We start from the raw sequence: 27,414 nt of genomic DNA, 5'->3' as shown, positions 1-27,414 counted from the left end.
GCCCACTATGCACAATCAATTCTTCTCTCAATTAGGAATTAGCGACAAGTCCAAGCAAGAGGGATGGAACGTATCACCAAATTAGATGCGGTTTGGCGCATGGCAGCTGGGACAATGCTGGAAATTTTGTGAAACTGAGGCTGAAAGTTCGCAATGCCGCCACTGAAGAGAAAGCGCCCGCACACGGACGCCGGAGCAGGCCCACCTCCCCAAGAAACAGAAGTACCGGGTTCCGTTGCAACCCAGCAACAAACGCGGCGCGTCACGCGTCATACGGATGCCGCCGCCGCCTCCGCCCCGCCGATCGTTCCACCACCTCCTTCTCCGCCAGCCATTGCCCAATCTCCGCAAGCGGAAAGAGGCCGGCCACCACGACAGGTCCAGCAGGCGGAACAGCAATTGTCCAGCGAGCCCGTCGTTGCCGTGAAAAACAACAGCAGCGCTGCCGTCCGGCGGCCGGGACGCGGCCCGTCCCCACCCAACGACACCGAGAACATCCCCAACTCGGAAGTTGCATCCGTCCAGACCGACGCAACGAAGACGACGAGGACCGCGAGACACCCTAAAGTCGGCAGTGTCGGTGCTGCGCACTACAAGATAGCCAACGGCCAAAGTGACGCGCTAGCCAGGTCCCCGCCGGCTTCGGTCATACCGCCCGCACCTCGGGCATCCTCTCACAACAATACAGCATCCAGGCTGACATCATCGACACAAGGCCAGCAATCTGCTAAATCAGGTCAAAGCGCAACCACCATGGCCGCATCGACTCCAGTACCCGCGACAGCGGCGACGACAATGCCCAAGCAGCCACCGCCGTCCCCAGTAGCATTCCAATCACAACAGAGACTCCGACCCGGCGCTGTACCCACACCCGAGAAGCGCGGCTTCCGGACGGATCGCAACATCGACAAGGTCGTCCTTGGCAACGCCTGCTTTTCCACCTGGTACCCTTCGTACCATGGCAAGGAGATACTCGGCGATGCGTCCGGGACTGCAGCCAGGGTGATATCAGCCGCGACTGACGCGACGACCGAAGTAGGCGCCGGCAGCGGGAAGGGCAAGAATTCCGCCGGCAAGGATGGAAAGGGGGGCAAGGGGAAGGGTCAGCAAGCGCGGCGCGAGCCGATGATCGACCGCCTATATGTCTGTCCATACTGCTTCAAGTACTCCAAGGTGCTTCTGCAGTGGTGGAAGCATACCGAGTTCTGCAGCAGACGGAACGAGATTCCAGGGCGCAAGATTTACGTACACCCCAAAGGGTCGAGGACGATTCCAGTACCAGCACCATCAAAACCTGGGCGGAAAAGGAAATCGGACGGCGCCGACAAGGCGGCTGCGCAGACGATACAAGACGAGGGCGAGTGGAGCATCTGGGAAGTAGACGGAGAGGACGAAGTTGTGAGTACAGGCAGATTTCCGACTTGAAGGTCCATTTAGCTGACGACTTTTTACTCTCAAGCTTTTTTGTCAAAATCTATCTCTTTTTGGCAAACTCTTTCTCGACAACAAATCCGTCTTCTTCGATGTAGCAGCGTTCAACTACTACTTGCTAGTCTATACACCACCGAGCGGTGATGTCACAGGAGCGAACCAAGAAAAGTCCGGCATCTCCGTCTCGACATTTACTTACTCGCATACCACTACTGCGAATAATACTACCACCACAACCACACCACGGATTGTCGGGTTCTTTTCTAAGGAAAAGATGTCATGGGACAATAACACGTTGGCATGCATCCTGATATTCCCGCCGTGGCAGCGCAAGGGCCTCGGCGCCCTACTGATGGGCGTATCGTACGAGATAGCCCGCCGCGAGGGTCTTCTAGGCGGGCCCGAGAAACCAATTTCGGATCTCGGCCGCAAGGGCTACAGACGATACTGGGCCGGCGAGATTGCCCGGTGGCTGCTGACGGTGGGGCATGACAAAGCTAGCCAGGACGGTCAGGGTGCCGACCACGACGACCAAGCAGAAGTGGTCGTGGACATCGATGAGTGCAGCAGGGCCATCTGGGTTGCCGTAGAGGACGTCTTGCATACGCTCAGGGAGATGGATGTCGCCGAGGACGCGGGCATGGGCCCTCCGCGGGCTAGATTAAGTCATGCCATGAACGACGAAAATGAGGGCGAGGATTCGTCGGGCCAGCAACATGCAAGCGAGAATAACCAGGACGTGCTCAATGGGGAGGAACACAACAAGCACCCCGTGAAACAGGTGCGCAGAGTGAGGATATCAAAGGCTCGAGTACGGCAATGGGTCGCCGCAAACCGGATCGATCTGACGAGGCCATGCGATCCAGAAGGGTTCATAGGGGACGAGGGAGGCACGTCGGTCAAGCCGACGGCAGAGCATGATGACGACATGTCAGCATCGGCTTAATGAAACAGCATTACCCATGTTGGATCTGTACCCAAGAAAAAAACGAAAAAAGAAAAAAAATAGGCAAAAAAAAGTATTCGAATGGCGCAAGTACGAAGTGTGATCATCGCTGCCCACGTAGTGAATAATGTCTTGAATAGCTAGTCCAGATCAAAAATACAATGCGTGTACGAAGCAATTACGGAGTACAGCACATGCAATCTTCAGTGGCAGACAAAATCCCAAGGTTCCGGTTGCTTACAATTTGCACAAGTCAGTTCAGGCGCGGAAGCGCGCGCGATCGACGCGCGAAAAGTAATCCGATCTGAAGAAATTGATTTGGATTTTAGATTCTCGCTCGCTCTTCGTTTTGTCTTTGCTAGTCTGCTAGTTTCATCGACTCTTTTTTTTCCCTTCATTAATTATGCTACCCTCTAGCTCGGTCAGCTTTTGCCGAATATTCCCGAAGTGTGTGTGGGAACAACACACACAAAATTCCAAGCGGCTCCCAACGGGCTGGGCTGCATGGCAATGTCGCAGCAGCCACGTCTCGGGATAAGCTCAGTCCCTGTCAAGATTTGTAGAACAGAGGAACAGATTCTGCAAGGCTGTCAAGCACAGGGTAATTACCGATGATCGATTTTTTTCAGACTGCCTTGCACGGCAAAAGGGCATTTTCCCACCAAGCCCATGATTAAACCATAAAAAATACTACAGCATGCAACAGCCCAGCAACAGCAAAAAGAACATCCATCATTCTTCCAACATCATCAAAACATCGCTACGCATTCATCCAGTGGTGGATTTCAAAGGTACCCACTTTATTCCAATCAAAGGCAAGCTTGACACAAGAAATGAGAAACAAGAATAACTCGGGCAACGCGGTGACGATCGAGATGGGTAAAACGAAAAGAGGCAGAAAAAAGATCTTTTTTTTTCAATTCCGTCGCTACTCTCGGGTCCACTTTTTGAATTTGTCCGCGGCGCAGACATGTGTTGAGCTAATATTAAAACAGTAGGGGACATGAGGGAAAAAATTTCCCATTCCCAAAGAAGAAAAAGTACAAAGCAAGACTAAAAAGTTGTCCAGGAACAGCAGCCGGCCAAAGAAGAGCGAAGTGAAACCTTGTTTGGCGATGCACTAGCATTCAGAAAGTAACCCAAGGTTCCTTCCGATAAGGCCTCGTGGCTGGCGCATTGCTGTCAGAAAAGGTTTTTCTGTCTCTTGGGTTGCTTTCCCGGCAAAAAAAGGGTTATTAGCGGACCAAAGGAGGCGAATAGAACTGGTAGACGCTGCGCGTGGCGCCGTTGCGCCCGCCAGGGGGTCTTGGAAGATATCCACACCCCTGGTAGTTTGCCAGGGCCACGGAAGCTATCCGACAGCTTTCCACAGGGGACAAGAAGATTTTGCTAGTCTTTTCAGAGAGTAAGTCCTGGTGCATGTGATTCATGGCAACAAGCTTCCTAACCGTAGGCAGATTTGCTCGACTTTATAGTTTTCACCCGTTGAGAAATTGAACAGATAATCCAGTGAGAGAAAAATTATAGGGCTTGGAAAAGTAAAGATAAGGAAAAAGCTGCAGCGCAAGGTTGAACTACGCCGAGGGTGTTCCGGTTGCTCGCGAGCTCGAAGCTGACGCATGTGAGCAAGGATTAAGGAAGCTTCATTGCGCTTGCGGTGGATGCGAGTGGGGGTCGCATTATCAACCACACCTCCTGAACATAACAGACCCCTGGCGTAACCCTGGCCGTGTCTCTGACTGTGACGAAATTTGCGCGAAGAAAAAAAAATCCCAATCTGAGAGGTACTGGTGCTTTTTGGAGCAAAGATGCCCGACTTGGTGGCTCCCAAATCATTGCCACAAGCTGGTGATGCAGCTTCTGTTGATGCTTAATGAGTGCCTCCATCCAGCAACAGCAAGTCCTCTGTACTTGTCCCCATGAATAGGCCGAGCGTTGAACCGGGTGCACACTGCACAGAACAGATTGTTCCGAGCCGAGTCAGATACCATGTGCCAAGATAGCAGTCAAGTAAGCTCGTGCTGTGTAACCCAGATTTTGTCACTCTCCGATTCCGCCCGACCAGACCCAGCGGGTCCGAGATCATCATCTCTTCTCCCTTCGGTCACCCGGGATAGTTGACCAATCCCGGCTAACCCAGGCACCTGTCTCCCAGCCTTGAGCCTCAGGCAACCTCAGAACTGGCTTGGTTCTGCCGGCAACCACTGCATTATTGTTAGTCCGGGTTCCCTTTATTCGTCACCGCCCAGCCAGCCTCAGCAAAAAAATAAGTCAGAAGGGATCCACAAACCATTGAGATGCTTCTGGTTTGACCGGCTCCGCTCAACGTCCTCCCATTGACCTATTGGGCTCTCTCATTCAGAGCTAGGATACCACCGAGGCCCGTTCTTGGCTCCACCCACTGAAGGTCTCTCTCTCTCTCTTCCCCTTCTTCACTTGAGCTCCAGTTTCTTTCCACTCTGAAAAACTCTGACTTGTCCTCCCATTCCTCCATTCTTCGATCTCGAAACCAGCCCGGCGTCCTTTGCTTTGTCCAACCAGTCTATCATTCAGACCTATCTCCTCTCCATCAGATACAATGGCCTCCACCCGTGTCCTCGCCTCTCGTCTGGCCAACACCATGGCCCAGACTGCCACCAAGGCCGCCCGCCCTGCTTTCCGCACCCAGGCGCGCACCTTCACTGGTAAGCTGAGCAATCCGTGAGCCGTAGTCAGGAGCCAATGGAGAGCCCCGAGGCAGTCGACCGTCGAACGATTCAGCTCCGAGAAGAATTTTTTCGAACACTCGGGACGGAATCTTCGGCGAGAGCATGCTATCGAAATCTCTGCCTCGGCAGCTGCGTGAACGAGTAGCATATTTTTCCCGAGCATCGAGCTGATCCAAAAAAATTTCATCAACTTTCAGGCATGACCCTCAAGCGCCAGTCGGCTCCCTCCATGATGGCCGCCACCATCAGCCGCCAGGCTTTCCAGACCCAGCGCCGTGCCTACTCGTCTGAGATCGCTCAGGCTATGGTCGAGGTCTCCAAGAACATCGGTATGGGTTCGGCCGCTATTGGTCTGACTGGTGCCGGTATCGGTATCGGTCTGGTTTTCGCTGCCCTCCTCAACAGCGTTGCCCGCAACCCCGCCCTCCGTGGCCAGCTCTTCTCGTACGCCATTCTGGGTTTCGCCTTCGTTGAGGCCATTGGTCTTTTCGACCTGATGGTTGCCCTCATGGCCAAGTTCGTAAGTCATACTCCATTCGATTCCTCAACCTCCACATAACGGCCCCAAACTAACCCAAGACATAGACCTAAACGATTCAATCAACTTTTGCTGAGCAATACGGTCCCCCCGACTTTGGGCGACCCTAATGATGGGTGGTTAATGAGACGTGGGGCTGTCAACTACGACAGATCTCAGCATTATATACGGAAAATAGACCTCGGCTTAGAGCAAAGGGCACCCGTTGTGTATAGAATCGGGTGGCCCATAGATACTGGGGGAGGAGCATGATAGAGCATGGCCCGGCAGTTACCTCGCCCCTGTTCGGGCTGCCTTGTGTAAAATTAGCGAACGCATTTCCGGAACCAGGACCTTTCCAAAGGACTTTCCTTTCTCTCAACTTTTGAGCATAATAACTGCACCGGTGACTGTGATATTGAATTTGTTCAGCCTTCGACTTGAGGCTTTTCGATACCACAGCAGAGCCCACTAAAGCACAGCACTACTGTAACTAGGAACTTGACAGCTAATAGATCCGCTGAAAAGCTTCTGCGGGCCGTCGTAGGATACCCGAGTGTCCGTGAGAATCTGGAATCCGCTTTGACTCCACAGATCAAGCACTTTTTGCTTTGAGGAGAAAGACGTTTTTTTTTTCCCCTTCTGTGGCCAGACAGCCATCAAAATCATAAACCGCATCCAGTCCAACACATATATTTGAACGACAATTTCATCAACCTGAACGGCTCCAACAGCTTCACCAGAGACTTCAGGTATAATGAATTAGGTATCACATGGAACGGGTATGAGAGTCAACGATAAGAATCGAGATCGAGGGAGAATAATCAGAGCTGGACTCGAACGGGAGCCATCCCATCCATGGTCTCGCGGCGACTAGCCGGCGGGGCCGTCCCCATGGGAAGTGGAATACATGTGTCCACAACGAAAAGGATAATGGCTCCTTGCCTCATCCGTATCCCAACAACTCAAATGAGTGCAAACGACGAAAAATTTAATTTTCGTCTTTTTTTCTCTCTCTCTCTGGATCGTGGCTGGATGAATCTGTTGAAAGCATGTCGATGGAAATCGAGACTTTTCGATTAATATCCTGGTTTCCTCTTGTCTACAGGAAACCGGCTTTCGCTGCCTTGGTTAAAGAGGGAAAAAATTCCCCGTCGTTCGCTTGTGTCAAGGTACCCAATAATGGAGCGAGCGGTCATGGGACGAGCGAGTTGCGGGTCGTTTATGGAGACGGGAAGCGTCCTTCGTCTGGGGAATTGGGACCCATTTCGTAGGTTGTTCGGCCTGGCGAGTGGCTGGCTAGGTGACAGCCGTATATCGTTTCTCGATGATGGGTCGGACGTTCAGGAAGCCGTAAAAAAACAAATTCAATTGAGTTTTGGTCTAGTAATACTCAATCCTAAACCAATTTTGAAGTGTGTGTGAAAGGAGTTAGAGGCAAAGGTTGAAGAATTGGGAGGAGGTCGGGCGGTTGCAGTTGTTATGGTTTATTAACCGCGGCTTACACATCCTTACCCCGCACGCCATGGCCTGTTCCTGTCGAGGCGTCCAGGTATTGTGTTGCAGCGCATAACAAGGGGAGATCAGATCATTCAAGGTCTGCGTGAGGTTTATTGTAAAGCACAGACTGTGAAACAAGAAAAAAATAACGAGGGAAAAATTCCAACATGTCGATAGAAGTGACTTGTGGTGGGTGATCTTGTTGACGATACAAAGTAATTACCTACCTACCTACCTACCTACCTACCTACCTACCTACCTACCTACCTACCTACCTACCTACCTACCTACCTACCTACCTACCTACCTACCTACCTACCTACCTACCTACCTACCTACCTACCTACCTACCTACCTACCTACCTACCTACCTACCTACCTACCTACCTACCTACCTACCTACCTACCTACCTGGGTAGCTACCTAATTAGTACGCTCGACTAAAAAATATAGTCAAAAGAAATCTCTCTCGCCGGGAATTGAACCCGGGTCTCAAGCGTGACAAGCTTGCATACTGACCACTATACTACGAAAGATTTAATTGGTTGACGACCTGAAACATGTGTTGATACTATATAGAGTAGCTTGAGCTTCGTATCGCCATAACCAGTGCCTGGTTTTCTGTTTCTCTACTTTGAGCGTATATTCGATGTTGTTTGTTTATAAAAAAAAAAAATTACCGGTAGCTACCAACCTCTTAGTTGATAAATAATGGCTTAAGTTTTATCGAACTAAACTGTTAATATTATTTAAAGGGGAACATTAACACTTGTATTGGAGCAGTAGATTAATACATTAACACATCAACAGACATCGGTACATGCTTCACATAATAATACTGAATTCCTATTTGTATCAACGTCTAGGCTTTGCCTGCACTATCCAAATTTATACTTTAAAGTGTATACCGGTTTGTTTTACCGCTTGCATTCACTGATACCTCTGGAAAACAGTCCCAAGCAGCACATATAGACGCAATATGGATTGATGATTACGACGGAGAATATGTGCCTCGCAAAATAAAGTGATCCCAAAATAAATATTAAAATCATCAGCACCAAGCTCTTATACGGCGCCTGAAGGGAAACAATTCTCTCGGGTGCATATACTTTTTGTATTTTTTTTCTTTTTCTTTCTCGTCTCCTTCTTCAGTCCTTTGCTCCTAGCCGTGAAGTTTTGTTCAACATGCTGTATTTCCCCAATCACCATAGACAAGATAGAGACCTTTCTCTTCCACATAGATGCTAACCATAAGTTTCCTAGGATATTCTCCAGCATCATTCCTAGCGGAGTTTCAATTCATGAGTAAAGCTGAGGTCCACCGAAGCACACGGCTTTTTAATTCACCATGTAATAAGCTATATCTTACACGAGGAATTTTATTTTAATTTGCAAGGAATAAACTCATCTCATGACGGAGTGTGTAACTTGTAAAGAATCGCTACCCTATGTATACATTGATTTATACCCAACTATAGCGGCGTCCCATCGCCTGCCCAGCATACCCTCGGGAGCCACTGAAATCCCACCGCCTAGAAAAATTGGAATATAACATATGCGTCTTCCGGACATGCGATGCATTTGTAGCCTGTACTAGTCATCGTACGGACATTTATCTACCCAATGGCCCCCCAATCCACAGCGATAACAGTCACCGTCGCGATGTCTCCTTTTCTGCTCTTCTTTGACTTTAAACTGAGGGACACGGCAACTAAAAAGTTCATGCCCGTAATACCCGCACCGAATGCAATAATTATTCTTTCGTCCAGCTCGAGTATATTGCCCGCACCAGGTGTTGTTGCAACTTCTAGTGCAAGTTTTCTTGGAATCTTTACCTAAGTTTCGATTTGTATCAGCGCTGGATCCGTAGTAGCAACCGCAAATACTGCAATGCAATGCTATGCATCATAACAAGCACCAGCCGAGCAGCCCTTCTGGCTCATGAGTGAAAAAGAGCCATCTTTTTAGAATCGATGCATATATGACGACTTGTCGGGGAAAACTTACTTGCGGAACCAGAGTTGTGTTGCGAGACAGGCTGTGGCGTAGACACAGCACTCGGCATGAGGGGCAGTCGTGGCTCTATTGGGACCAAACAAAGTTAGTGAGCTCGTACATCATAAATTTAGGGATGTTCCGTACCCAAAGAGGCTGTGGGGTTCGGGTAAGAGTGCAGGAACGCTTTCGTAGCCGCTGCCGATCTAGAAGCCGCGTACTGCTGCCACGTCTTTGTCTTGTGGCTATCAGCGTAATCGGAAACGCCCTTGATTATTACTATACTCCGGAATTCGGACCATATTCCTGCGCCTTCCATCTCGAACCCTATTATGCCATCCTTCTCAGCCATATCATCTCGATGTTTGCCAGACCTTAGCACCGTGTCACCTGAAGCGATTGTGCCTATGTGTATCAGGAACTCAACGCTACCATGCTGCAGGCGCTTTCGTCGCACCAGAGGCCCATTGCATCCGCGTTCATTGCATGTCAAGTTTTTGTTATCACCATGTTCGTAGGATGCTTCGAACAACACGTCATGCTGAACACCGGGGTACGGGATTGCCAGACTTTTTTTGCGTATAATTGCATCCACCTTGCGTCGAAATCCTTCCCCAGCGCGTTGGGTTTTTAGCTTGGCTAGTAGACTACCGGTGGCTGTATCAACTCTTCCAAGGGATTCCTTCCGCATAAAGTTCTTGGAGGTCCGCGATCCAAAATCGTGCTGTACAACTTTTTCACTTATAAGAACGTCGCCGAGGATGATTTCTCTACCTGCCGCACAGGGGACACCGCCGCACACCCCAGATACTATGGCCAGCACTATACTCGGGAAGCTTCTTCGGCAGTGTGTTGCTGCACTTGCCGCCTCGATTTTTCCTGGGCCCGGTATGTGCACAACCACGACAAGGCGCTCGCCCATGAGGCCTATGGTATAGGACATCGGATCTTCGGTGATCCGGTAATCGTTTACGTCCCAGCAGTGGTCTAACAGAGCAACAATGGCATCGGCTTCTACTGCAAGGGCACAGAAGATGGCAACCTGGACATCACTGTTCCGCGGTGGGTCTCTGTATTTCGAACCCGTGTGGGCGATGCCGGCACCTGGAGAGGCCATTATAGAAACCGCAACTGACAAACAGCACCCGTTAGTTAGTGCATGATGCAATATTCCATCATCGATTTCACAAACCTGTTTCGACCCGATTAATCTTTTAGACTTTAGATGGTGATCGATCCTCTTTTTTTTTTTTTTTTTTTTTGGGAGTGTTCGTGAGCTGGGATATCTTACTGCGACTGATCACGGCGCGTCGCGTCGCGTGCAAATGTGAGTTAAGTCTGACCCCGCCGGCATGTCAATTATAGTCCTGATTAACCCTCAGCCAGCAAGGCAGTCACCTGACTATCAGATATGTAAAATATAATAACAAACGTCGATACCTTACCTAACTAGGTAGGTTTTCCAATGTCGAATGCATCATTGGCCTAAAATATACGTAAAATAATGCCGATACCATATGCACTAGTGCATACTATGTGTACTTGGAAACATGAGGGTCTGGAGGGAAACTATCAAATCATCAAGCGCATATTCGATGCTAATAATTGACGCACTGTACGTCAGAGGACACAATAACTAGAACTAGACCATGGTGGTTGTGTGAAGTAATTACCGGCTATCTTTTTAAGGCTGCCCTAAAACTAGCTTGGCCAATTGTCATATTTCTCTACATTTCCCACAACATCTGAGAGGGAGGTATTGGACCCAAGCTCGAACATATGTGCCTGATCCATTTCTCTATCAAGTAATCGCCGGCCTCTAGGTTGTGTACTCTTGAACTGGCATTAACATGAGAGACCCCTGACATTTTTTCTACATGTCAACCAACATTAGTCCGCCAATCTACCACAGCACTAATGTTTACGAGCATACGTCGTTTTCCGCACACTCACCGTCGTATGTACATCCAAGGTTCCATTTGGGGTGGGTGTAGCCCATGTCAGTCACCTCTCTCGCAAGTACCCCACCAGAACGCCGCCCACTGCTCACTGCCCACTATGCTCAGACTTGGGCACGATTGGGACTAGACTAGTCTAGTCCTGCACCATACATCCATAATAAGTCTCCCGCTATAACATATGCCCCCCTGCCCAACAAACATAATCATAGTCAGTATATATTATAAGTATATGTGTCATTCAAAAATCCTCCAACTCATGCCTGAGTAACCGAAGCCCGCCCACGAAGAAAATTTCAATGCGCGCTAGACACCATGCATAACCGTCAGAAAACCGCCTAACCTCCGGGCCCATCTATATGGATGGGGAATTAATCCAGCATACCACAACTCCCAAATGCGAAAAGGAAAGGGGCAAATTCTCTGAACCCTTCAACAAACAACAACACATCCAACATAAAAGGTGTTCTGTATCATTTCTGTTCATCATTACCTGCCACCGCGAGCCCTCCTCGGCAGCTTCCCCGCCGAACCAGTTTGATTAAGCCACGGCTGTCGGCGTGTTTCTGTCCAAGTTGTTTCCGAGCTCGACTCGGCGCCGAGAGCCTCCCACGTCTCCATTATACCCGGCCTCTTTGCCGGCAGCATACTGTACTGCAGGCTGTAAAGGATCTTGCGGTTCATGGGCGGTACAAACTTGCCCGTCAACAGGCAGATGAGCACCTCCAGGGAAAGGTAGTGCTTGCGGAGCCGATCGCCCATCTGGAAATACTGGTGGAATATCGCTCCATAGGAGAGAGGTATGGACTGCAATTCTCGAGTGATATCCCGGTTAGAATGAGATAGTAGAGATATGAAAAGAAAGTAGCTAATGACTCACGTGAAGCTCTATGCTGGACGTTTTCCCAGGAACAGTTTCGGTTGCGGTTGGGCCGCATCGCAGTGTGAAATAAATACCGCCTGGATTCAGCTCTTAGGTCAGCTATCGAAATCCATCTGATCGGGGGACACACGTCAATGAGCCGAGTGCGTTGGAAACCAACCTGGCAGTCTCCTTGAATCTTTCAACCGCAGCATGATGGCGAACAACGGAAAGTGATTCAAGCATGAAAGCAACATATCGGAAACGGCCTTGATGGATATGATGACCATCCGCCAAATAGCAAAATTCAGATAAAAGACCACCACCGTGGGCAGAAGGAAGGACAGCACGGTGAACAAGATAGTTCCAACAAGCAGTTGGTCAAGACCGTAATCGCAAGAGTCGATACGATTCCGCAGTACATTGTGCTTCTTGCCGCGGAAAAGGTAAGAGAGCGAAATGAGGATCGTGAGCTGCCAGTTGTAGATTCGAGCAGAGGCCAGATAGAACGAGTTGATGTGTACCGATAAGAGGGAGAGCAGGTCGGAGAACAAGGCGATCGGTAAACTGGCTCCTGCAAAACTTGAGTACCCGACAAACCAGATGATATAGGGCAATCCCGGCCGCAGCGCCTCCAAGCAACCTGGAACCGGTTAGTCGCCAAAATCAGCAGCCGAAAGGAATTTCATCTTCCACAGAGACTTGAGGAGTGCACCTACCTGCCCAATAGGCAATGACCCACAGGAAAAGGTCGCCCAAGAACGCCGCGAGCTCGCTGTTGAGTTTCAACCCAGCAGGCCAGCCCATCAGCCAGGATATGCTAGTCTGCAGCGCGTCCACCGTATAGGTCCCCAGCAAGCTGCTGATCTCTTCCGCAACCCACTCGGCATTCTCAATGATGTATGAACCCAAGGCGATGCCGATGATAACGTCGTTGGCCACGAGCCACAGGCTGTTATAAAACCGAATATAGTCGAGGTGGCTCCCCGTCACACTCTCCCAGTCGTTCTTCCGCCGCCGTAGAGTTAGGTACTGCATCGGCCAATAGCAGAACTGCTGTAACCGGATCTCGACTTGCTGTGCCGTGGCGGACACATCCTTCAGCGCTCCGTACCGCGGGCGCGGCCTCCATTCTAGCAGGCGTAGCATGAATTCTGCCGCGAACCTGTAAAAAATGATCGTCGCGATAAACATCTTTTTGATCACAGGAAGAACATAACCTCGCACCAGATCCCACAACCAGCCAGCTACAGTATCCCGAGCCGTTGTCGCAGACTCAACCATGCGCTCAGATACACTAAGACTGCGCTTCAGGCGATTGCGGGGTCCGATGCGGGAGGCGTTCTTCTGTAGCAGTTGCTCGAGTTCCCAGGCGCAATTAATTTGGTTGACGATCCTAGGCAGTGCCTTCTCCTTTGGCGACAGCCTCCTCTTGATCACCGAGTGATCTCTCAGTTTCTTTACGAGCAGTTTCTTCTTCTCTTTTTCCAATCTTTCTCGTCTCTCGTCATCCGCCTCGATTTCTCCAGCTAAAATGCCCAGGCTTTCGGGCTTGTCGTCCAGGGCTAATGAGATAGGATCCGCTGAGACGAACTGCATTCGACCGGGCAAAGGTCGCCGGAATGTGACGATTTGAAAGCTGTAGGCCTTGGCACAATCTATCTGCACAGCCAATTTTGGGCCTGTGGTCACCATGATCCAGGCTGGTTCCAGCTGTGGAGCGTCTGGCATATTCGCCAGCCCCAAGACTTGCATTGATGGCTGCTCACACAACCCGTATATGCGGCTGATGGGATGCGGTGTGCTCCTGAGTAGCGTCCCAGACTTGAGAGCAAAGTCGACATCCCGAGGCTACAAAATATGAACGATCTAGCCGTCAGCAAATCGTTTCAAGCTTGGCAGGGCAAAGAGAATCGCGCACCTGAACATCATCTAGGATCGCTACCACGAAAACATCGAGCTCGGAGTTACGCCAGCCAACGATAACTCCAGGCAGAGATGACTGCGCCAGGTCGATCGGCCAGAAGACGCGCATGCAGCCATCCTTGCCAGCCATAGCGGGACGTCGCAAACGGCGTGACCTCCCGCTAGAACGACCCCCGCCTTTTCAGCTGCTCGCGAGCTGATAGTCCGGATCTTGGAGACCGCGGATGCTAGTCCACAAAAAGAAACGTCAGTACTCGCACTGGTTAATTCTTTGTGACGGTGAGGGGTGGACTCGGGTCGGGTAGTACCAAGACCGCTTCTCCTGTGGCCAAACGTTGTACAGATACGAAGACTATGGCGAATAAGAATGTGAGGCCTCCAAAGGCTTTAACTGCACGGCTCTATGGGCAGGTTTGACGAGACAATATCAGCACTTGGATCGGATCATTGCAGATAGGCGTGAAGAGCCCTCCCTGTAAAGCCCTGGAAGGGAAACTGGACGCTTCTTACAGCGACACCGTAGTCCCAGGCAAACACCACCAGCTCATAGAGGCGACTGATAAGGTCCCAACGAGCAGTAATGTAGCCTGCCACGAAGATTCCAATCGTCAAGACAGAAAAAGGGTGCATAGAATCGCTTGTAGAGACTGTGATCTCATGCCCGCGCAATTGTGTATCTATTCGTAGCTGCTTGGACCAGGGGTTGGGGTAGGCCGAGCCGGGAGAGCTGCCCATACACCGAGTATCGACTGATAGTACTGCCGACTTTTGAAGCTGCGCAGAGCTTATCAATGGCGCATTGCGGGGCCGAATTGGATTTGACCGCTGGCCTCAGCTACCAGTGTTGTATATCCACAGACAGATATTGTATATGCCACTCTAGGGAGCCTGCTTGCAGCGGGCAAGGACACGGTGGGCAGTGCGACGTTGGCGCGGGCGACTGCGGGTATCGTCTGTTCGGAGCTCGAGGATGAATCAAGTCCAGGTGTTGTGAGGGAGGCGCCAGCGGGGTTCGGTGCGCGTATCGAGGTGGCGTTGGACACAAAAAGGCGGATAACTTTTAGGAGTTGGACTAGAGGCAAGACTTTTGTGTCGTCCTTTTTGATTGATTAAAAAAAAGTCGACACTCTTGAATCAGTTCGATCTTTCGCAGGAGAAGCCTGGGATCCCAAGAAAGGGATCGCCAAGTGATAAACTCCAACTGCTGGGATGCGACATTGCAGTAACCAAACACACTCTGGTGGAGCTAATCGATCCTGGCTCCAGCTGCGCTTGCGCGATTGGCACTGAGCTTCTTACCCCTGATGTAGTTTAGCAGTGTGCGGTTAGCGGGAATCTCCCGCCGACCCACTTCAAATCCGGCTTGGCTGAATTGAAGGGAGATCATTCATGTTGAATCCATGGCTATACAATGAGAATAAGCAACAAATAACCATTTGAAATCCCGAAAAAAATAGGTAAACCGCAGAGAGGAGAATGATTAAATTGCTGTTTAAGAGATGCACTAAGTTCTGATTTCAGATGGATCTGGCCTTGGGCTCGTTATCCAACCAGTGCCCAGTATAAGCAGGATATCCATATGTCGCCAGTCAATGAGGACAAGGGAGAAAGAGAAAGGGTTGGAACAAATATGATGGAGTGGAATTTATTTTACAAGATCTTTATGATGTCTGCTTTGATTGTTTTCTATTTGTCCGGCTCTAGAAATGGACAACCGTCAGCTCAAAAACAACCAATTGGACAAAGGTGTTGTAGGACGAGTTGGGGATTGACTTACACCTCCGCCCCATATGGGTTGCATCATTTTCTTTGTTATCTTCCCTTGCCTCGTCAAGCAGTTTGTCGATGCCCTTCTTCTTCAAGGCGACCTGTGTTTGTTTCCGCGCCTCATTAGTGCAAGATCCGCTTAGTTGTAGAACATACAAACTCATTCAATATTTCTAGTAGCTGTCGCTTCTTTCGAACCGAGTTTTGTTCTCAACCAGAACACTTCCACTTCCCATCACGTTGCAGCCAACTTACCCCCAAACATTTCTGATAATCGTTGAAAAGACTTTCGCACTCATTCTTGTTGCTAGTTCCAGCACCCCGCAAGTATTCTATATTTCCAGTCAGACACGGCCGTGGACCTCAACTAAAGCAGCTTAACAATCAAGGCAGCACCTACTCTCGCTGTACCACTTCAGAAAACACGTATCATAACGCCTAAGAGAGAGGCAGAGGCATTCAGTATAAGAAACACGTGTAGGTGGCAAAGTTGCTGCAAATCAATCTTCTTACTCTTTCACCTCGTTGCATTCTGGCGCGAATGAGGCCGACATTGCAGAAAGCCCTAGATCGTCAAAAAGCTTCGACAAATGTTCTCTTTGCCAGAAAGGGTGCGATAGGGCAGCGCGCGAACTGAATTTCAGGGTTCCAGGGTTTTGGAGAGCGCAAAAGAAGAACGGCAGTCTGGTATTGGATATCGTGAGGAAGTGCAGCAGCGCGATCGATCTTAACCACACTAACTACTGCTTACGCCCGGAGCCTACGGAGGAACTCCAAACGTGCCGACCCAGACCCAGACGTCATTCGTTATCCGTTATCAGTGCATCGGTTGGCGCGAATTGCGCCCCACTTAAAAATTTGGGAAAGCACCCTTCTGATCTCCTCATCCCGCGATTCGCGTCCAGCGACGGGAATGCGACTTGTAGGCAGGTGCGGGCGCATCTCAACTGCTCAACTTGCCTTCAACATCAATACCTACCGAAGGTAACTTATCCTCCATTAACTCTTGCTTCGTATGAGCTTGTCGCTCAGCCTGCAATCATGGAGGAACCGCTCGACTTCAAAGCTCTGCAGGACAAGATCCAAGCAGCGCTCGTCGCAACCACCCGCAAGGTCAACTTGATCGCGACCCAGGACATTGCCTTCCGCCGTAGTGTCGATCCGGAGGCCGGAGAGCTGTTGGATGAGCAGCGTGAGAAGCTCCTAAGCTTGGCATCATCACTGGTCAACACTGCCGCGAGCTTGGGAGGCGGCAAGAGCTCCAAGCCCAAGAGAGCTTTGGAGCTGGAAGACGCCGAAGAAGTTGATGACAACTGGCAGGCCATTGTCGACTCGCTGGATATCGCCCTCGAGAAAGCCGATACCTGCATCGACGAGTATACAGGACTTGTGAAGAGGAAGGATGCGCCGACTGCAGACATGGTAAGTTATTAACCCCATCCCAAACCTCGGGCCGTCACCGGACCTCAGCTGATGTCAAGCTATAGGGCCCAACCGCCAAAAAGTCGAAACCGGGCATACTTGATCGATCCTTACGCTACGCAAACATCATCAAGCCCCAAAAGGCGTTTGAAGTTCCGCCCAAGAACCATGACAAGGGCCCTTGGAAGCCACTTTTGACCAAGAAGCCTCACGCTATCGTCCCCCTTGACAAGAGCTTGGCCACCTTCGATAACGAGGATGCAGAGACACAGTACGACTACCTTCTTCACCTATCCTTGCTTGTGCCACCGCTCTCGGGAGAAGAGCGCGCAAATCCCGCCAAGCGAAGGGTCTATAATCAAAAGATACGAAAGTTGCGGTACAGGGGTGACACTCGAGGTACTAATGGCGTTTTCAGGTACAAACATCCGTACGAGACAGAAATACTGCAATCGAGGCACCCAGAAAGCGTATATCAGAAGCGCGACCCCATACCGTACACGCCCATCGCTAAATCCTCGCCGACCTATGTCGATACCTACGAAGGTGTACTGGAGATGCTGGAGGATCTCAAGCAGGCCAAGGAAATCGCAGTTGACCTAGAGCATCATGACTTCAGAACCTACCACGGACTCCTCTCGCTGATGCAGATCAGTACCAGAGAGAAGGACTGGATTGTTGATACTCTGAAGCCATGGAGGCAACAACTGGAGATTCTGAACGAAGTGTTTGCTGACCCGAGCATTGTTAAGGTAACCTGGGATCTTCCCCCCACAGGCGCTATTTGGCTTGCAAGGCACTACCTTCACATTGAATAATACTAACTTTATTGAATAGGTGTTCCACGGCGCCTTCATGGATATTGTGTGGCTTCAGAGGGATTTGGGGCTTTACGTTGTCGGGCTCTTCGATACTTTCCACGCGGCTGAGGCGCTCATGTATCCTAGCAAGAGCCTTGCGTACCTCCTCAAAAAGTTTGTCGATTTCGAGGCGGACAAGCGTTATCAGACTGCCGATTGGCGAATCAGGTGAGTTTCTCTGCATCTGGTGTAACTGTCAAGCCTTGAACAATTTTTTAATTTTTTTTCCAGGCCATTACCCGAGGAAATGCTTTATTATGCCCGCTCGGATACGCATTACCTGCTGTATGTGTATGATATGATGAGGAACGAGCTCCTGAGGCAATCCGTCAGCGGCGATCCTCACAGGGATCTACTCGAGAGGACGCTCCAGAGGTCGAAAGACACGGCTCTCCAGCGTTACGAGGCATATACTATCGACGGAGAAACAGGTCGAGGGTCGCGCGGCTGGTTCAATCTGATTCACCGATTGCCAAACACTTTTAGCAGAGAGCAGTTTTCCGTCTACCGAGCACTGCACAAGTGGCGCGACGATGTGGCGCGACGAGAGGACGAGAGCCCCATGTTTTTGATGTCAAACCAGTTACTCGTGGACATCGCACGGGCTATGCCAGAGACGGCTAACGATCTACGCAGGCTCTTCACAAATGTGGGCCCGCCAGTGAGGAACGCCGTTGACGAGCTTGTGGATCTGATACAAGATTCTCGACAAAAGGGGGCGACTGGCCCATCTCTTTTGGAGGTCATCAAAGCCGATAGTGCCAATGCTGCATTCTCCAACATGACTTTAACGGACGCATATAGAAGTGCGAAGACGACAAACGCAGGCCAAGGCGATGATGATATACCTGATGCAGTAGAGGTTGCAGGCTCACGGTCACAGTTATGGGGCAATCTTCCAATGAGCACCTTGTGGGAGAAGGTATCTAACAAGGTAGCTTCATCGGCTAGAGAAGATGAAGACCATATTGCTGTACCCTGGAGCTCGTTTGTCGCCAATGCTCAGGTTACTGAAGATGATGGCACGGGTGCTTTAGGCCAGGCAGATGTGGATGAGATGGATCTTGATGAAGACGGAGGCGCCCCGCTCAAGCTGGAAGTCGAAACGGCCCCCGAAGCAAAAGATGAACAGTTTACGCTGCGCTCTGGACGTTCAGAAGGAACAGGGAGGACACAGCAAGACAATGATTCGTCAGACAGCTCGTCTGATGAGGACTCTGAAGAGAAAGAGCGTCTCAAGGCTGAGAAGCAACAGCGAAAGCAAGAAAGACGTGCACTGAAGCAGAAGCTCAAGGAGGAGAAGGCTGCAAAGAAAGCGGAGGAAAAGGCTGCCAGGAAAGCAGAGAAAAAAGCACTGAAGGCGGCTGCCAAAGCCGAAGAAGTCGAGGAAGATGACGGCGAGGAGAGTGACGACGAGCAGCCTTTCGACTACAGCAAGGCACAGTCAGTCATGCGTAGCAAGCGGGATCATGGAGCTGACAAGAAGGGCAGCGGTGGTGCTAAGGTCTTCGATCCATATACCAGCAAGACGACTGCGCAAGGTCCCAAGCCGGCAAGGAGAATGAATTTCGAAAAACCTGGCAAGACTGCGACATTCAAGAAGTAAAGGATACTTGGTGTGGGCTTTAGGATACTCGGCCGGGAGGCTTAATCAATCTGGAAGGCATCTTAGCTTTTGATGGTGCCCCAGGCAACGAGCTGTCTCTAGAAGACACGAGATACCGCTCCAGCATCCGCAATTACTTCTTCGACTACTAGCACTACTGTTGGAATTTTTCTTCCTACTTGGACCGTTTCAGTTGCAAAAGTATGAATGAGTGCTGACGACGTGTGTGCAATTTGTCAGTGCTCCAAGTTTCTATGAGCAAATCGCAACACAACAGCTATCGCGGCACAAGCAACTCTCGGTTGACATGTCCTCTATATCTTTGTGCGATAAGAAAAATGACGTTCTACTGAATTGTGGTTTCAGTGATTTGATGCAATTCATACTCAAAACCGCACAGCTGATATGGGCAAGGATTATACAGAATCTCAGCCTCTTAATAAGGTGTCTTTAGCAAGGTAGGTATCTTTGTACGTCTGCGCCCCCTCACTGTTCTTTGCATGATTGAAGTAACCTGGACGAATCAACAGCTGTGTCTCAGTCTCCGCAATGAACTGTTCTACTTTGTAAACCACCGTAGCGCTGCTCGAGCTTTTATTGGATCGTAGCGATTGAGCTGCAAGGCGACAAAGATATGATATCAAGCGGCCAAATATCTCTCTGTTGAGCTCGCCCTGGCCACCTTCTCTGGAGAGTAGAAACACTTCATTTACCTGACTTGCTGAACATTAGCAACAAAATGCACAACCAGCTTGGAAATACGATAATATACAAGCAATGCACACAGAAAAAGCCCAAACCCCTCCAAGTGGCGAACGGCCACCTTCCCCTGACACTTACTTATTCGGTCTTTACGCGGACCAAGAAGCGCTGCATAACGGCCATGGTGGACATACACCACCGCCTTTCTCGACGCTCAGCAGCTTCATCTACTTTCCTGCGCTGACGCAGCTTGCCGAGTCGCTGTCGGTGTCGATCGACGCCATAAACCTGACCATAACCTCGTACATGGCCGTCGCCACCGTCGCCCCAACGCTGCTAGGTGATGCGGTCGACGTCCTGGGCCGGAGGCCGGCTTGCGTGTTTTCACTGAGTCTCTACGTGGTCACGAACTTGGCGACGGCCCTGTCGAGATCATATGTGACGGTGCTTGTGCTTCGGTTATTTCAGGCTTTTGCGATTTCTGGTGAGCTTGAGACACAGGTTCCTGCTTCTTATCGATGTCTTATTAGGTCCTATTCTTACGTTCGACCTGCCTCATCATAATTAACTTTCGCCTTCCTCTCGGATCTACAATAAATTGCTCGTGGGCAAGAATCACTGGACGCCGGCGGCAACCCAGGCGTCTTACACCATTTTCCGGTGTGCTCTGGCCGCCATAGTGGTGGCATTTCTTTCAAAACATACTTGTGGAGCTGGGCGTTGGGTGGACCTTTACGCTCATGTGCGGATGGTGCGTCTTGATCATGGCTCTGTTCTTCTTGGACTAACACAAGGGTATGGCTTGGAGAACGGCGTCCGAAAGGTTGGTATAAACTGGTGGACAATACACTGCAAGCTCACTTTACTACGTGGGTGGATATCTGCTGCAGACTTCAAAGTTCCATGTGGAAATCTACTAATTCCTACCAGGTTTAGACTAGAACTAGCTCTCGTGGCAGGACTGAAGTCAGGGCAGTAGTAGTAGAGTAAGTCTACAGCCCAGCCCATTGGTCCTACCCAAGCTGATGTACTGGGATTTGCATCCGATACAGGCGCTGCTAGACAGGTTCGCTCAAATACGGTGCCCAGGAACCCCTCCAGGTGCCAAACTTCATGTCGTCGTGGGCGTAGGTGTAGCCGGGATCAGATACCAGGGTCTCGCCTGTCTCCTTGTCGATTCCCACGTTTTGTTCCCACACGTCGCCGTGAATCAGGATGGGCTCCAAAGTGCGGCCATCAGACTGCAGGGCGCCAAGAACTCAGGGAATGATAAGGTCGATGGTAATGCGACATGCGCGGTCATACTCGGGCCAGGGCGGGTTGACGCGGTTGTCGTAGCCAATGACATCCTTAAACAGGTGCGTGAAGGAGTTGGCCCATTTGTCATCCCAGAGGACGGTCCGCTGCATGGATCCGCATACGGTGGCGCAGTGAAAACCAAACCTCCCCGTGAGGGAACTTTGTTCGATGAAGGGCGACAATCTTCGACGAAGGACAAGTTCGCCCCAAGCCCAAGCTATAGGCCCAAACCCTCGGCCAACCGCCTCCTCGATCAGTAGCTGGGACTCGTACTCGCCTTCACAAAGAGCTTGGCACTCCAGCCTGAAGCGACCTGGTTCGGAGAGAAAAGGTGTCTCAATTCAGATCAGTGATCAAGGCATGCCTGGCAGCACAGTTCTACCTAACCGTCTGCAAAGGTTGATAGTATAGATGCTTTGAGGCAATATCGCTTCGGAGCACCATCCAGCTGGACGACGTTTATCTTGACCGTCTTGGCCCACGGAGAGACTCCGGAAGAAACGGCAGAAATTATCTTTGTGCCAGATGGCATTGCTTAAGCTTCTGTCAATGGCATTGCTTAAGCTTCTGTCAGCTCCACCCACATTCTTTGGTATCTCACTATACCTTGGTCTGCACAATCACTGCGAGTTGTGTACTGCTGCCTCTTACCTGCCTAGAAATATAGTTTGGTGGATGGGTCTTGGCAATGAGCGAGTATACGATGTAAGTGCTTAGAGATCCGATACTGATATAAGTAGAAACGGTACCTACCTACCTACACAGACTGGTTATATCTTCCTATGCCAGTCGACAGTAAGACCTAGGAACTCGATGGCACCCTATCGCATATATTCCTGCAGAGTCTGCAGCTGTTCTGTGGAAGAAAACGCAAATGGCCAGAAAACGCGAGGACGGGCCCGGGTCGGATGCCTCTTCAACTATTTTCACTCCAGATGAAGCTCTCTCGCGGACGACAAAAGACCGCAGCTACTCACACGACCTCAATAAAACCCCTTCCAAACGGCCCTGCGATCCTATAGCTGCTGACCATGAACCACGGGGCCTCCAAACATTGTCTTCGTCCACGGACTCGGTGTTACAAGCCGGAAGACATGTTCCAAGGACGCGGACCCCGCCTTATTCTGGCCGCTCCAGTTCTTGCCGCTGGGGTCGGATCCTAAACTTTGGCTATAACGCTGATTTCCAGAAGCCGGGGGACGTGAGCACGTCGGTATTGGACTTTGCTCAAGAACCCTGTTTGACCTGAAACATGCGAGAGATGAACAGGGAGAGGAGCTGGATATGGAGAAGGTCAATCTGTCTGATAAAATAAAGTCTGAAATCGTGAGCGATGGGAGGCTGGAGAGATACCACATGCTAACCGATCTAGCTAGGTTCCATTGATATTTTGTCCATAGCATGTGGGAACTTATTATCAAAGAGGTAAGTGCTCGACGGTACATTCAAACTGATTATCTACCTGGTAGGTACCTATGCACCTTACTGCATCAGGGGTCTGGACTGATTGTTCCTCAACCCTAAAAAGGCCTATATACAAGGGCAACACGATGCGCAATATGAGGCCATAGCCAGGGCCATCTCCGCCATAATATTCCTTTCTACGCCTCACCGGGGCACCAATCTCGCGCAAACACTCAATCGCATCCTGCAGTCGACATTGGGCATTACTAGTGCCAAGGATTACATATCAGAATTAGGCAAAGGCTCTTTTACTCTGCAAATATTGAGCGAGCAGTTTCGTCGCATTGCCCCCTCGTTAGACATAGTTTCCTTTTACGAGACCGTTCTCACCCCGATCGGTTTCAAGAACGCCAAGTTTGTGAGTCTGTCAATACTTCCAATCATCCTCACCTCCCCTATTCGGTCTATCTGCTTTTGTCCTCCGACTGGGGCTACTAACACTCAACGCAGATGATCCTAGAGAAAGAATCTTCTGTCCTAGAGTACCCAGGAGAAATCTCAAAGCTCCTGACTAACGTAGATCATCACGGGGTATGCAAATATCAAAGTCCGAACGACCCAAACTCTGTGACCGTCAGGAACTTCCTCAAGTCACTTTTCAGCAAGATACTCGCCAGCCAGGCCGACGGAGCCCTGAAGCACAGGAAGTTGCAGATAGGAAGGGGCGCACACATTCGACAGACCTACGGGCGATCTTGGGCATTACGGAGCTGCCAAACACAGACTATGCCTTCTTCCGAGATCAATGGGTCCAGGGAACTGGCCAGTGGCTGTAGATCAAGCGTACCGTCAGTGGTTGTTGCCGCATGACCAGTCGCCAAGCATTATCTTGCTGACGGGCAGTGCAGCGGCAGGCAAGTCTGTCCTCGCCTCGGCGGTCATCGACAATCTTGTCGCAGATGTCACCGACGGCTACTGCCCTTATTTCTTCATCCACTTCGCGGGCCGTAAGAAGCGTACGCTCAACCTGGTGCTCAGATCGCTAGCTTACCAGGTGTGTCTGAGCGTGCCTGTATTTCATCAAGAGGTTTTGGACTTTGCAGATGATGCTATCGGGTTTGACAGAGCTGACTCACGGAACATTTGGGACTGCACCAAGTTTGCGCTTTCCAGCATTGATATGATCAGCAATTCCATCTTCTGGATCATCGATGGTATCGACGAGGCCGAGAAGCCACGCACGTTACTGAAATACCTCGCTGACCTGCATCTGTTCCACTTGCCAATCCGAGTCTTGCTGGTTGGTCGGCGCACCAACGAGCTGGACGCCGAGTTTCAAAGGCTACCTGCCGCGGTGCAGACGACCCACCCATATCGAGATGGATGGGCGAGTCGAACATCTTGCCGCATACGTCAACAGAGAACTCACATTGTTCAGAGACTTGGATCTGCGGAAAAGCCTGACCGAACATGTTATGGAAGGCGCACAGAATAACTTCCTGGCAAGTCCAGACAATCCAACCGCAACTTGCTGCATCAACAACCATGAACTCGGGGGCTATTACTGGCAGGTCTTGTGGCTGGTAATGGGTGCGCCTAGCAGTTGAGCGGCTGAACTCTTGCTATACGCAAGCAGATGCAGAGGCGGTATTAGAGGAGTTGCCTGGCGGTATGAAGGCTTTGTACGACCGCATGGCAGCGTCCATCTCGACCAAGTCTCCCCCGGAAAGAGAGTTTGCAACCAAGCTTCTGCAATTTGCCGCATGCTCTGTCCGCTCGCTCAAGGTCATCGAGCTGTCTCGAGCACTGAGCACCTAGCCGTCCTACCGCGGCCATCCGCTTTCAGCCTGGGAGGCGGATGGCCCTACCCACATCGGCCATCTGCGGAGGAAAGACGTCCGTTATCGAGGTGAGGTACTTGAAGCCATCTGGAGCCCACACGAGGCCCAAGTTTAGGTTCTTTACACACCCGTGACCATGTTCCCATCCTTGTTCAGGGCCATGTGGCTTGCGGCGTTCAGGAAATGCCCTTCCAACTCCTGCTCCTCCAACTCTGCAACCAGCTTGAATAAAGGCTGCATGATTGGGGAAGCCAACAAAAGGCGGCCGAGCGAGTCATCCCAGCTATTGCTGGAGAGGCCAGAGACGGGCAGGGCTTGTGGCTCAATCTTCTCAAACTGTTGATATATGGCCGAGTTTTGTGGACACAGTGCCGGCACTGCCTCGTATATCGATCGTGGGTTCTGGCGCAAGTTTACGCCAAACTTACCCGAAGCTTGGCAAAGTCAACAGCCCAGCAGTCGAAAAGCTCTAGTTCTTCGATATCCTGGTGAGTATCCATGTCTAGAGCGTCGTGCTGCCCCGTGGCGTCGGCGAATCTTGAGAGGTGCTCGGAGGCTCGAACGAGCACCACAGACCAGGTATTCCAATGGTCGCTGTATCACAATGAGGTCAAGCAAAAGTCCATTGGCGCCAAAAAAAAAAGACCGTGAGCCCAGATGGAAACCTCCTTGCTACTAGCGATGCGCGTAGGGCGGTCAAGATCCACACAACCTCATCTCCCACGCTCACATATCAGGTGACTGCCCAGGATTTCGTCTTGGATCTTGCGTTCAGCCCAGACCTCCGCCGTATCTATGATCTCAGGGGAGATTATGGTAATTTCTGGGGGCCAAACACTTTGCTGAGATAAGCGGAGCCGACGTGGCAAGGGACCGACGCCGAAGTGAGCTCGAAAGCTCAGGTCCCAGCTCCAATGTTTCCGAGATAACCCCTGGATGGGTCGATTCCATAATAGCGCTGGAGCCTTCGCCAGTCGGCCGCCTGTACTGCTGCAGTACCGGAAAGGGGGTGGTGACGTTGCACGACGCGCTGCGCGGCACGTTCACAAAGTTGCACACATCCCCTATTTCGTTTGGCAGCATCCTTATGAGTTGAAACCTCGAAGGCAAGTGGCTGTGCTTTGCCGATGCGGGCAAAAGTATCTATATTGTCTCGATACAGCTCGGTACCAGCGAATCAGATCCAGTTATTGGATCTCCCGTGGTTGTGTCCATGCAAGGAACCACGAGAGGGCCCATACTTCAGCTCATGTGCCAACCAGACGGGAGTCACCTCATGGTCCACACAGAATCCATGGTGTCTTTGATGCCAATGACAGAGTCTGCTGTGTCCAAGTCGGCCCCAGTGGGAACGGCAAAGTGTAGTTGGATAGTCCATCCCCAAAATCCTGCACTGGTAATAGGATTCGGACCCAAGTCAGCCCACATAATCGACTGAAACCTGTTCTAACATGGGACATAAAACATCAGTTACATGAGTGGTCATGATGTTGATATCCCAAACTCGATTGCCGCAACCGTTTCTCCGTCCCAGACACATGCACTTGAGCGCGTCTTGGTGACGCACGATAGAAAGCGCATACTTATTCAGCTGGCTGCCGCGCAAGAAGGTGCTGGAGAAAAGATCCTTTTGTTCCTAGAAGCCAGTCCTTTCTTTTTAAGTGCTGCAACGCAGCAGACTACCTCTGCAGCAACCGTGAGGGGCGAGCCAAAGGTCATCAGCCCCAATGTTCTTGACACGGCCGTCTCTTCGCAGATCTCCCTGGTGCGGGGATTCTCGCCGAGCAACGCCTGGTGCATTTATCCAGGTCATTTCAGGTGTGTATTTGGAATATGTCGCCGGTACTCCGAAGTTGAAATTGCCTCACGCAGCAGATGGATGGTGCGCCAGTCAAGAGCCCACGGTGCCTGGATCAGAGATCTTCTCCCTACCAGGAGACTGGATAGGTAGAGAGTGCGCTCGGCTATGTTGCATGTGGCCAAATGAGAGGGCCATCCTGTGTCCGCGCAATGGAGAAGTTTGCGTCATCCGGAGCACAACGGTGATCCGGACTCGGGGATTTTCTGCCATTTGTTAATATTTTCTGGGAGCAGATGTGCACATCTTGTCTAGCACAAGACCAAAGACCAGGGTTTGTACATATAGTCGATGGCACTGCTGTTATGTATAATCATGCGACAATTTATAGTATTTCATCTCTGATGTTTGTTCTTGCGTCGCCCAGAATTTCTTTTCTCTTTTTATTTTTATAGGAGCAAGACGATCACGTGATATTGATTACGCCGATCTGAATTATATCGGTATCATGATAATGGTTTCTTGCCCTGTTGACGTCAAAATGGGAAAGATGTGCGAGCTGTTAATATAAAGATGGTGCAAAATTGGTCCGATGAATTACTACGTACGGACGACATTCGTGATGGATATGATGCTCCAAACTCAAGCTGATATTGTGTAACGCGATTGGCACTTTCCCCGCCTTGTGATACCCAACTTGGGAAATGGGAAGCTCTTAAGGCCCTGGATGATGCTAAAAAGCTAGGGTGGGGAAAGGTGACGCAGCCAACCCTGCACCCTCTTCTCTTGACTGTCGTTTGAGTATAGCTTCTTCCCAACTCGACCCTGCAGGTGACAGACAAGCGCCCGCAGTTGTCCAGATCTGCTCTTTT

General features: G+C 50.7%; 11 protein-coding genes and 1 non-coding gene across 13 annotated transcripts; 6 read left to right on the top strand and 6 right to left on the bottom strand.

The window, feature by feature from the left end:
- Positions 1-8: 8 nt before the first annotated feature.
- Positions 9-2,587, top strand: MGG_00891 (histone acetyltransferase). Its single transcript, XM_003718026.1, has 2 exons — positions 9-1,398; positions 1,460-2,587. Exons 1-2 carry the CDS (start codon positions 154-156, stop codon positions 2,375-2,377), a joined length of 2,163 nt encoding a protein of 720 aa, XP_003718074.1. The 5' UTR covers positions 9-153; the 3' UTR covers positions 2,378-2,587.
- A 2,368-nt stretch (positions 2,588-4,955) lies between these two features.
- MGG_00892 (ATP synthase subunit 9) lies at positions 4,956-5,676 on the top strand (the record flags this gene model as incomplete). Its single annotated transcript, XM_003718025.1, has 3 exons — positions 4,956-5,061; positions 5,283-5,605; positions 5,671-5,676. The coding sequence occupies 3 exons, from the start codon at positions 4,956-4,958 to the stop codon at positions 5,674-5,676; spliced, it is 435 nt and encodes a 144-aa protein (XP_003718073.1).
- A 1,890-nt stretch (positions 5,677-7,566) lies between these two features.
- Positions 7,567-7,638, bottom strand: MGG_20232. The gene has a single exon. It is a non-coding gene; the product is annotated as a tRNA-Asp (tRNA).
- Positions 7,639-8,518: 880 nt separating this feature from the next.
- On the bottom strand, positions 8,519-10,399 carry MGG_00893 (the record flags this gene model as incomplete). Of its 2 annotated transcripts, XM_003718024.1 has the most annotated exons (4): positions 10,290-10,399; positions 9,245-10,228; positions 9,110-9,184; positions 8,519-8,937 (listed from the first exon to the last, which is right to left on the bottom strand). In XM_003718024.1, the coding sequence occupies exons 2-4, from the start codon at positions 10,212-10,214 to the stop codon at positions 8,696-8,698; spliced, it is 1,287 nt and encodes a 428-aa protein (XP_003718072.1). In that variant the 5' UTR covers positions 10,215-10,228; positions 10,290-10,399. The 2 variants fall into 2 exon arrangements, with proteins under 2 accessions (XP_003718072.1, XP_003718071.1); XM_003718023.1 differs by having other exon boundaries at positions 8,719-8,906; positions 9,245-10,313.
- A 639-nt stretch (positions 10,400-11,038) lies between these two features.
- On the bottom strand, positions 11,039-15,020 carry MGG_17350 (N-acetylglucosaminyl transferase component Gpi1). The gene is made up of 7 exons (XM_003718022.1): positions 14,354-15,020; positions 14,152-14,244; positions 13,839-14,070; positions 12,637-13,768; positions 12,099-12,560; positions 11,936-12,015; positions 11,039-11,862 (listed from the first exon to the last, which is right to left on the bottom strand). Exons 3-7 carry the CDS (start codon positions 13,971-13,973, stop codon positions 11,545-11,547), a joined length of 2,127 nt encoding a protein of 708 aa, XP_003718070.1. The 5' UTR covers positions 13,974-14,070; positions 14,152-14,244; positions 14,354-15,020; the 3' UTR covers positions 11,039-11,544.
- Positions 15,021-15,220: 200 nt separating this feature from the next.
- Positions 15,221-16,357, bottom strand: MGG_14649 (uncharacterized protein). The gene is made up of 5 exons (XM_003718021.1): positions 16,124-16,357; positions 16,011-16,048; positions 15,866-15,942; positions 15,621-15,711; positions 15,221-15,543 (listed from the first exon to the last, which is right to left on the bottom strand). Coding segments are annotated over exons 1-5 (249 nt in total). The 5' UTR covers positions 16,165-16,357; the 3' UTR covers positions 15,221-15,541.
- A 63-nt stretch (positions 16,358-16,420) lies between these two features.
- MGG_00896 (exosome complex exonuclease Rrp) lies at positions 16,421-20,045 on the top strand. Its single transcript, XM_003718020.1, has 5 exons — positions 16,421-17,032; positions 17,098-17,303; positions 17,451-17,784; positions 17,870-18,060; positions 18,124-20,045. Exons 1-5 carry the CDS (start codon positions 16,652-16,654, stop codon positions 19,496-19,498), a joined length of 2,487 nt encoding a protein of 828 aa, XP_003718068.1. The 5' UTR covers positions 16,421-16,651; the 3' UTR covers positions 19,499-20,045.
- Positions 20,046-20,275: 230 nt separating this feature from the next.
- MGG_00897 (uncharacterized protein) lies at positions 20,276-20,768 on the top strand (the record flags this gene model as incomplete). Its single annotated transcript, XM_003718019.1, has 2 exons — positions 20,276-20,684; positions 20,731-20,768. The coding sequence occupies 2 exons, from the start codon at positions 20,276-20,278 to the stop codon at positions 20,766-20,768; spliced, it is 447 nt and encodes a 148-aa protein (XP_003718067.1).
- Positions 20,769-21,459: 691 nt separating this feature from the next.
- On the bottom strand, positions 21,460-22,031 carry MGG_17349 (uncharacterized protein; the record flags this gene model as incomplete). The annotated part of the gene is made up of 2 exons (XM_003718018.1): positions 21,460-21,812; positions 21,887-22,031. The coding sequence occupies 2 exons, from the start codon at positions 22,029-22,031 to the stop codon at positions 21,460-21,462; spliced, it is 498 nt and encodes a 165-aa protein (XP_003718066.1).
- Positions 22,032-22,891: 860 nt separating this feature from the next.
- MGG_17348 (uncharacterized protein) lies at positions 22,892-24,828 on the top strand. Its single transcript, XM_003718017.1, has 5 exons — positions 22,892-22,924; positions 23,028-23,321; positions 23,414-23,735; positions 23,812-24,315; positions 24,540-24,828. The coding sequence occupies exons 1-5, from the start codon at positions 22,901-22,903 to the stop codon at positions 24,719-24,721; spliced, it is 1,326 nt and encodes a 441-aa protein (XP_003718065.1). The 5' UTR covers positions 22,892-22,900; the 3' UTR covers positions 24,722-24,828.
- A 36-nt stretch (positions 24,829-24,864) lies between these two features.
- MGG_11472 (uncharacterized protein) lies at positions 24,865-25,827 on the bottom strand (the record flags this gene model as incomplete). The annotated part of the gene is made up of 3 exons (XM_003718016.1): positions 24,865-25,080; positions 25,173-25,338; positions 25,607-25,827. 3 exons carry the CDS (start codon positions 25,825-25,827, stop codon positions 24,865-24,867), a joined length of 603 nt encoding a protein of 200 aa, XP_003718064.1.
- A 219-nt stretch (positions 25,828-26,046) lies between these two features.
- Positions 26,047-26,925, top strand: MGG_17347 (uncharacterized protein). The gene has a single exon (XM_003718015.1). The coding sequence runs from the start codon at positions 26,219-26,221 to the stop codon at positions 26,693-26,695; it is 477 nt and encodes a 158-aa protein (XP_003718063.1). The 5' UTR covers positions 26,047-26,218; the 3' UTR covers positions 26,696-26,925.
- Positions 26,926-27,414: the final 489 nt, after the last annotated feature.

Source organism: Pyricularia oryzae, chromosome 5 (genome assembly GCF_000002495.2).
Source record: "Pyricularia oryzae 70-15 chromosome 5, whole genome shotgun sequence".
In the NCBI taxonomy this organism is placed as follows: Eukaryota; Fungi; Ascomycota; class Sordariomycetes; order Magnaporthales; family Pyriculariaceae; genus Pyricularia; species Pyricularia oryzae.
This window is presented reverse-complemented; position numbering and strand designations above follow the sequence as displayed.

Coding starts and splice junctions, on each gene's coding strand:
- MGG_14649 (XM_003718021.1), bottom strand. CDS start 16,164: ATGTCGGCCTCATTCGCGCCAGAATGCAACGAGGTGAAAGA. Junction 16,049..16,123: donor GAATGCAACGAGGTGAAAGA/GTAAGAAGATTG, acceptor CCTCTCTCTTAG/GCGTTATGATACGTGTTTTC. Junction 15,712..15,865: donor ATTATCAGAAATGTTTGGGG/GTAAGTTGGCTG, acceptor AAACAAACACAG/GTCGCCTTGAAGAAGAAGGG.
- MGG_17348 (XM_003718017.1), top strand. CDS start 22,901: ATGTGGGAACTTATTATCAAAGAG. Junction 23,736..23,811: donor CAGGGAACTGGCCAGTGGCT/GTAGATCAAGCG, acceptor CGGGCAGTGCAG/CGGCAGGCAAGTCTGTCCTC. Junction 24,316..24,539: donor TCGAACATCTTGCCGCATAC/GTCAACAGAGAA, acceptor ATACGCAAGCAG/ATGCAGAGGCGGTATTAGAG.
- MGG_17350 (XM_003718022.1), bottom strand. CDS start 13,973: ATGGCTGGCAAGGATGGCTGCATGCGCGTCTTCTGGCCGATCGACCTG. Junction 12,561..12,636: donor GGTCATTGCCTATTGGGCAG/GTAGGTGCACTC, acceptor AACCGGTTCCAG/GTTGCTTGGAGGCGCTGCGG. Junction 12,016..12,098: donor AGATTCAAGGAGACTGCCAG/GTTGGTTTCCAA, acceptor AGCTGAATCCAG/GCGGTATTTATTTCACACTG.
- MGG_00896 (XM_003718020.1), top strand. CDS start 16,652: ATGGAGGAACCGCTCGACTTCAAAGCTCTGCAGGACAAGATCCAAGCA. Junction 17,033..17,097: donor ATGCGCCGACTGCAGACATG/GTAAGTTATTAA, acceptor GTCAAGCTATAG/GGCCCAACCGCCAAAAAGTC. Junction 17,304..17,450: donor AACGAGGATGCAGAGACACA/GTACGACTACCT, acceptor TGGCGTTTTCAG/GTACAAACATCCGTACGAGA.
- MGG_17347 (XM_003718015.1), top strand. CDS start 26,219: ATGAGTGGTCATGATGTTGATATCCCAAACTCGATTGCCGCAACCGTT.
- MGG_00891 (XM_003718026.1), top strand. CDS start 154: ATGCCGCCACTGAAGAGAAAGCGCCCGCACACGGACGCCGGAGCAGGC. Junction 1,399..1,459: donor TAGACGGAGAGGACGAAGTT/GTGAGTACAGGC, acceptor TTTACTCTCAAG/CTTTTTTGTCAAAATCTATC.